General features: G+C 43.4%; 1 protein-coding gene across 2 annotated transcripts in view; it reads left to right on the top strand.

The window, feature by feature from the left end:
- The first annotated feature begins 404 nt into the window (after positions 1–404).
- LOC149775036 (uncharacterized) overlaps positions 405–8607 on the top strand; it is a 79780-nt gene continuing 71577 nt past the window's right edge. For both annotated transcript variants that reach the window (XM_089943132.1, XM_089943133.1), the window contains exon 1: positions 405–512. In XM_089943132.1, the coding sequence (XP_089799258.1) occupies positions 500–512 (13 nt within the window). In that variant the 5' untranslated portion in view covers positions 405–499. The remainder of the gene's footprint in view (positions 513–8607) is intronic.

Here is an 8607-nt window from a genome sequence, read left to right as displayed (position 1 = left end):
CCTTGTTCAACTTGATGCATTTGTTGCCGACGACAACATTTCCGTCTTTTCTGTGTAATTTCTTACTCACACAAGTAATCGACATTATTATGTCAGATTGTGCATGTCGTCAAAATGACGCGACGCTAAGATACAAAAATATTGATCTTAGACCATTTTACTTGAGACACCTTGTACCTCTGTTTACCTCAAACATAATTGGGCATACATTGTATTCGAATTTGATGTTTAATTTAATCTGTTGATCTGTCTTTCTCAACGCTCACATCGACGACTAGTACCGTGAAACTTAAAAACTCCTCGTTTTCACTTCGCTTTAAGCTTTTATCTGATATAAATCCCTAGTTCGACAGCCGAAGAGGGTCATGTGACTCAGGCTATTGATAAAAATGGATGAAAATAAAAATAAGTTCCAGGGGGCGCTCCTGCGATTTGGTGGCCTTACTAATTTCGTCACGACCACATAACACATTGATCACCTTGAAGCATAAGCAACTCAATGGCGGACGCACGTGAGTAAACAAAAATGTACACATTGTACGATGTTACAATTTATAATTTCTAGCTTTTCTCTATACTTTTGAGATAATACTACCTTATATTTGTAAAGTGCATACATACAATCGTGGAAATATTGTGAAACAGTCCTGGGAGAACATTCCTATGGCCCCACGTAGACAAAGAAGTTGTTCTCCACCTCGCGTTTTATTTATCTGACATTATTGGTTATCACTGAATCATTAAAAGTGTATATCAGCGTAGTCATGTATGCCTGATCCTAACTAAAATGAGTTGTTCTTGTAAACTTTAATACTAATACACTTTTATTAAAGTCTGTTTATTCCTGATTGTTGAGTGATCTGCACATTAGTTGTCATGAAAAACCTTTCAGACGAAAAGTATCGATGGCTTTGGACTTTAATACAACTGAGAACGGGAAATAACTTGATGAAGAAAGGCAGATGTCGCATATAATCATTACCTGTAATAGGATAGTAAATATTTGTTTCCTTAAAGCGGCGCTTCTATTGTGACATAGCGCATGACAGTCAGTCTAGTTAACTGTGGGTTACTTCTTGTTTGACCTGATTTAAAAATGCCCAGGTACAAAACACCGATTGTGTCGCATGCGTTTCCTGGGTTTGTTATGTAATGATCTTGAAAGGAATATTGATCGAAGAGCAGCGAATAAAGCCCTTTAAAGGTATGCGTGATCAAATTATCAATTATAACTTCTATGCATGATATAGCCGATACAGCACACTTACATGACCTATATAAGTTATATCGTACCGGTAGAGGAGAAGTTATTGCTGCATACCAACCGACACCATATAGCATTAATATGTCACGAATGGACGCGAACTTTTACTTATTATAAAAGCACCTCACTAAATATTTTTTTTTAAAAAGAAGTGTATAAAAAAAGTAAATACACTCAGGGCCGTAGGGAGCGATCATGGGCCCTGCGGTAGGAAACACCCGTATACTTATACTGTATGAAAATTACGTATTTGTTTCGGGTTTCGTATCTGTGCGCGAAAGTCATCGGAAGGTTTGTATTTCAGCCATTACATCTCAAACTCGGTTGTGGTAATGCATTCATCTTCAATAGCCACCGAGTACAGCTAAACAGTTGTCCTGAGATTATTTTGTATCGCAGCGAGAATGTCCGAAGTAGTATATGGGGATACCCTAGCGACAATGGGAATTAGCATTACAGAACCACTTGGGATAATCTGGCGACAAGGGAAAATTAACATGGGAGAAAAATCGTGGGACAATCTGGCGACAAGGGAAATTAACATGGAGAAAAAATCATGGGACTGTTGAGCGACAAGGGAAATTGAACATGGGATTTTTTTTTTTTAAATTTTTTAAAAAAGGGGTAGGCAATCGAAAGGCTATCTCTTTTCGAGAAATGTGGGTGGCCCTGAAAAGGGCCTTCGGGTTTATGTTAATATTAATATTAACATAGATGGCATCTGTCACATCTTCTTCTTCTTCTTAAACTCCTTCTAACTGCAGGTCCATACACAAGTACCCTCTTGAGGCATCCTTGTCTTTCTATGTAAACTCTTCTCATCCATAGACTAGTATCTGTCCTATCAACAACAGTCCACTTGGACCGGACATACATGAGCATGTCCGTCCTAAACATCATTGAAGACACAAGGGTGGATGATTCAACTGTGGTCCACATCGTGAGGCGACGAGAACAGGTGAATCAATGCAGTGAACTGCGCTTATTTATAGGTAGAGGAAGGATTGAAACGGATTGAGTTCATTCACCAATCCGAACACGCGTTACAAAATTCAGTCAGTCCGCATCCAATCGGAAGAGAGCAGTCTGTGACGTCATGTGGTCTATATAGATTCGCTAGCGCCTGTATGCTGTCAATCTATGCGACAGTGATTCAACATGACGGAAACTCAGAAAACGATCCATTGGGGTGCACCAGCAGTGGATACCGCCCAAGGGAACCCGGACTTACTTTCAGAAGAGGTAAACTGGGATTTTGTGGATTTTCTTACCTCGCAAGAATTTGTTCCGGAACCTTCGTTACCTTCTTCATTACCGCAAGTGGAGAATTTTAGACAGAGACAGAAAGAAGAATTGGAGAAATTTATACAACGACAAAAGGAAGCGGAACAAGCTTTTCTCCTACAGCAACAGCAGCAAGAAGAAGAGGTAAGAAAAAAACAACAGCAACAAGAAGAAGTAGCATCAAAGAAACAAGAGGGTGAAAATCAAACGGTCACGGTACTGTTGGACATTTTAGCGGAGTTAAGAAGTCTGAAACAAATGTATCAGACTTCTTTATTACGACCGAAGAGAATACGACCTTCTCGAGCTAAACACGTCAACCGTGTGACTAAGCCTACCGTACCACCCTTAGTGATTTCAACCCAATCATCATCATCATCAACAGTACGCAGTCCAGAAGTAGGCCTTGGCCGTGGCAAAGGCTTAAGACAGTTAAAGTTGATTGCTTAAACTCACCCCTACACCAAAAAAGGCCCTTTTCAGGGCCACCCACTTCTCTCGAAAGGAGATAGCCTTTCAATTTGCCAATAACTAAAAAAAACCAACAACAAAACAACCCATTTTACCCCTATAGTACGTGTCTTTGTATGAATGCGTGAGTGTACGTTCTTATTTTAAAATCAAAACTCAAAGACACTTACCTTATATAATTAATTTATTCTTTTATCCATAGTTACAATTTAATTCACAATTCACAACAGATCACTTTAAAAAGTTAATTGACTTCTTCTGTCTCCTTGCTTAGTCTCTCTGTTTTTTAAATTTCTTCACCGTCACAGGCTTTTCCTCTTCTTCCTCCTCACTTTCTTCCCTTCTTCTTTTCTTCTCCTGTTTCTTTTTCTTCACCTGTCTGCTTTCTTCCTCTGAAGAATCCCTCTCTTCTTCCCAAGAATCCCTCTCTTCTTCTGAACAATCCCTCTTTTCTTCTGACTCCTCTTGTTTCTTTTTTGGGCAATCTGGAGACCAATGTCCTTTTTCTTGACAATAATAACAGGTATCTTGACTTTTGTCTTTTCTAGCCCCTTTTTTTCTTTTTTGACGGTCTGGACACTCTGAAGACCAATGCCCTTTCTTCTGACAGATATAGCAAGTATCTTGACTTTTATCTCGAAAGGAAGGAGAGTAGTCCGTCGGCTGGTCTGAAGAGAATTTTCTAATGACCCCTCGCAAAGCTCTGATGAAACGTTCGATTTGGCTAGTCTCTTACATCGTTGTGCTCGGCTTGAGAGTGAAATGAATAGTGAAAGGACAAGACACACACCCTTTTATATACGCTGGTCTGCCATGACTATAAATTAGTCTATGGTGTTTAAACTTGAGTCATTTGACGTTTTGCACTCAAGATGAAACGATCCTATTCATTCGAGAAGAAAGAAGAAGAAGAAAGTAAGAGGCAGAAACGTGATCTATCGCCTCGTACCAGAGCTGAAGTCTTGGCACAAATTCATGCCAGTGATTTTGAAGAGGACATGAGTGAACCAGAATTTGAACCCTCTAAACCAAGTTCGCCACCCTTAGTCAACCCTGAAAAATACTATTCCATTTGAGAGACGGAAAAGCGCTCCTCTAGAAAATTTAGAACCACGGCTTACAAATACACAGTGAAGTTTAAAGGTTTCAAGGCTGAAGTACCGTTAGAGAAAGCAGAAGTGTTTATCACTGGGGTGTGGGATTCTTTGCTCACCGCACTCAAGCGACAATGTCAACCCAAAGAAGACGATCGCTTGAGACTTTCCATACAACACGACGGTTTGAAATCCCCTGTTTGGATCGAGTTTAGCACCCCTGCAGAATTGACCGCTTCCAAAGTCATGGACAAGATTCAACACGTGCAACAATCTAATGACCAGTTTAACATCACCGATGGAAAAGCTACCCTGGACATGACCCACGTCTCTCCTCCTCAAGGGACTGGACGCAAAAAGATGTTATTGGTGGACGACCTTCGCAATACCAAAACAAGTCTCGTCCAAATTAACAACCCTCAAGACCAGATGTGTTTAGCCCGTGCCATCGTGGTGGGACGAACCTATGCCAACAAGAACGACACGGTAGAATAGAAAAGAACCTGGAAAACTATTCAACGATCCGACCGAGCCAAACAACGAAACGAAGCAGAACTCCTGTTACAACAAGCCTGACTGTCCAAAGACACACCCTGTGGCATTCCTGAGATGCAAAAATTGCAAGATGCCCTAGCTCCACGATACACCTTGAAAGTGTACCCTTAAGAAATGCGTGGGCCTCTGTTGTTTCGAGGCCAAGATTTTAAGGACGGAAAATACATTCATGTCTATTATCACGATGACCATTTCGATACCATTACCAGTATCACTGCATTCCTGGGATACGGTTATTACTGTGAGAAATGTGACTATGGTTATAATAATCAAGAGCAACACAAGCATTGTGGATTGAAATGTTCAGGATGTTTGGCCTCTCCACCCTGTCTGAGCGAAGGACCAGTGCCTTGTTCAACTTGTCTGCGCACGTTTGTCAGCCCTACCTGTTACCAACAACATCTGAAGACGCAAGGTTCACAGCAGAAATGTGCTTGTCAACTCCTGAGATTGTGCCCTACGTGTGGACAAGGCCTACGTACCAACAGTGCCAAGGCACACGTATGTTCAAGAAAGAAAAAATGTCACATTTGTCACCACATCGTGGACTTGGAACACCAATGCTACGTGCAAAAATACCAACCCCCACCAGAGAAAGAGGACGGTCACAAGAAGAAAGGCAATTTCATCTTTTTCGATTTCGAATGCATGCAAGAGACCGGCATTCACATTCCTAATTTCTGCGTGGCTCATCGAGCGTGCGAGGAGTGCATTCAAGAACATACCTTCAGTCATTGCCATCACTGCAGCAAGATTCCCGGAGGGCGTGAAAAAATCTTTCGGGGACCGAACACGTTAGCCGATTTTGCCCAATGGGTCTTAGACCCCATCGACAAGACGTGGAGCCAAGAGGACATCGAACGTTACGGAGATTGTCATCGTCATGCCGCGGTGATGGCTCACAATTTCTCCGGATACGATGGACAGTTTCTTTTGAGATACTATACGGAACAAGGCACCGAACGTCCTAAAGTAACTTTGAACGGAGCCAAAATCATTTTCATGCAAGTGGGACAAGTACAGTTTAAAGATTCGATGAGTTACTTGGCCATGCCTTTGAGCCGAATGCCTAAAACGTTTGGAATGACAGAAATGGCTAAAGGGTACTTTCCACACTTTTTCAATACGGAAGCCAATCAACACGCCGTTCTACCCCATTTACCTGAGGCCCCGACAACATGCGTACCGAACACCGAGAAGCTTTCTACGCTTGGTACCAGGCTCACGCCTCGACCCTTTCGACTTTCAGGAAGAAATGCTAAAGTATTGTCGTTCCGACGTGGACATTTTACGACGTTGCTGTGGAAAATTTCGAGAACTGTTCATGGAACACGGAGGGGTCGATCCTTTGAAAGAAGCTTGCTCCATTGCCAAAGCGTGTTCCTTAGTGTACAGACAACGATTCATGCCTGAAAACACCGTAGCTGTCATCAGTCCTCAAACGACCCACTATGTCAAACGTCAATACTCGGTCAAAGCCCTACGCTGGTTACATTACTTGTGTGACAAGGAAGACAAATGGATTCATCATGCCCGCAACGGAGATGGCGAAAAGACCATCGGAACGTATTCGGTCGATGGCTGGGACTTAGAAAACCCCAAGATCGTGTACGAGTTTAACGGTTGCTTATTTCACGGATGTCCCGTCTGTTACCCTGATCGTAGCACTAAAAATCAGTTTTTACAACGAACCATGGAAGACTTGTACCAGGACACTTGTCAGCGACGCCTAAAGTTGGAACAGGAAGGATACCAAGTGGTGGAACTGTGGGAACACGAGTACTATCACCGTTTGAAAACCGATCCCGAGTTTAAACGCCGCGTGGAAAGTTACAAGCTGATGGACCCGCTGAACCCGAGGGATAGTTTGTACGGAGGAAGGACCAATGCCACCTGTTTGCTGTATCAAGCCGACGAAGAGAAAGGAGAAGAAATCAAATACCTGGACGTGTGTTCGCTGTATCCTTACGTGTGCAAATATTGTCGCTTTCCTGTAGGGCACCCACAATTGCTGACGGAACACATCGACCTGAAAAACATTCGACAATACGAAGGTCTGATCAAGTGCAAAGTTTTGCCGCCCACGGACTTGTACCATCCCGTCTTACCTCACCATTGCCAAGGCAAACTGATGTTTCCTTTGTGCCGTACTTGTGCCGAAACGTGCAACCAAGACCAGCCTTGCCATCACACCCAGGAAGAACGGGCCTTGACGGGGACGTGGGTCAGCGTGGAATTGTTCAAAGCTATGGACATGGGATACCAACTGTTAGAAGTGTACGAATTTGTCACTTTCCCAAGACAGAACAATACCAGAAGGGTGACCCCACGCAGAAAGGCATTTTCGCCGACTACGTGGATGCCTTTTTGAAACTGAAGCAAGAAGCCAGCGGCTATCCTTCCTGGTGTCACACTCCCGAAGACCAAATAAAATTCAAAGAGAAATACTATGAACAAGAAGGCATCACTTTAGATCACATCGAGAAAAACGAAGGCAGGCGATCGTTTGCCAGAGTGATGTTAAACTGCTTGTGGGGAAAAATGGCACAACGACCGTGTTTACCCAAGATGGAATATTTGACAGAACCTTCCCGCTACTTTCAGATGATTCACGACAAAACCAAATACATGAAACACGTGGACTTCGTTCGCGAGTATTTGATCTTGGTCAATTACGAAGAAGATCTGGACTTTGTACAAGACGACCCTTTTGGAAATGTCATCATTGCGGCTTACGTGACAGCCCATGCTCGCTTAAAATTGTACGAAGCTTTAGAACTGTTAGGGCATCGCGTCCTGTACTTTGACACGGACAGTTGCATCTACATCGATCGACCGGGTCAGCAACACCCTAACATCGAAGGAGACCGTTTAGGAGCCTGGACAGACGAGCATCCTGACGACAAGATTCTGAGTTTCGCGAGTGGCGGTCCTAAAACTTACGGCTACGAATACCGGGACCCACAAGGAGAAGTGCGCACGGAGTGTAAAGTGAAAGGATTGATTCTGAATTATCGTACCAGTCGAGTGGTCAACTTTGGGGTATTGAAAGAAGCCTTGCAATCGGGAGAGGATGGAAACTTTAAAGTGACCACTTATCAACCGAACAAGATTGTACGTTTACCCACTCACCACATCGTCAGTCGACCCTTGGAAAAAGTCTATCAAATCGTGTACCAGAAGCGAGTTCGACTTCCCAATCATTTCACCTTACCGTATGGACACGTCGGTATTAGTCTGTATATAAAAAGGAACCCTAGGCAAGATCGATAGTTCATTGTGACTACCAAGACCGAGCGAACAAGATGAATACTTTCAGAGAAACACGAAACAAGTTGTTTAGAAAGGCACAATTCAAGTGTGGGGCTTCGGAAGTGGAATGCGATTGTGAGCCTTGCGATGGGTACGATGCTGTACGTTGTGACCTTAGCGATGCCGTAAAGCATCATGGGAACTTTAGTGTCACTACCCCTATCAAGGAAAGTGATGCTGTGCGTGTCAAACCTGAGGGATGCGAAAGTGATGCCGCTCGTCCTCTTGGACATTTTACTGAGTTTCGTTTTAAAGCGGAATGTTCACCTTCACGTCTACCCCCCTACGGATGTCATCCAGCCCTGAGCAAACTCCTGTTCATGTCACCCAACCCTCATCGAAACGAACCTGCGAAAGGCGAATATTCGTTTCCTGTGCGTTTGTCGGAATACTGCGACTTTGAAAATCATCTTCAATCGTTCAAAGGAAAATGGCCTAAGTATCTGGGAGGACCGACCCCCGAAGAATTAGCCAGAGCCGGATTTTTCTACTTGGGGGAAGGAGATAAAGTCAAGTGCTTCAGTTGCGGTGTGTCACTTCACCACTGGGAACCACAAGATTCGGCCTACGTAGAACATGCTCGATGGTCACCGAATTGTCATTACTTACCCTTAGTGGGACCGAGAC

This window comes from Sinohyriopsis cumingii, chromosome 19, assembly GCF_028554795.1.
Source record: "Sinohyriopsis cumingii isolate HCF-2022 chromosome 19, ASM2855479v2, whole genome shotgun sequence".
Taxonomy (NCBI): Eukaryota; Metazoa; Mollusca; class Bivalvia; order Unionida; family Unionidae; genus Sinohyriopsis; species Sinohyriopsis cumingii.
Note: the sequence above shows the minus strand (reverse complement) of the source record. Positions and strands in the feature narration are given on the sequence as shown.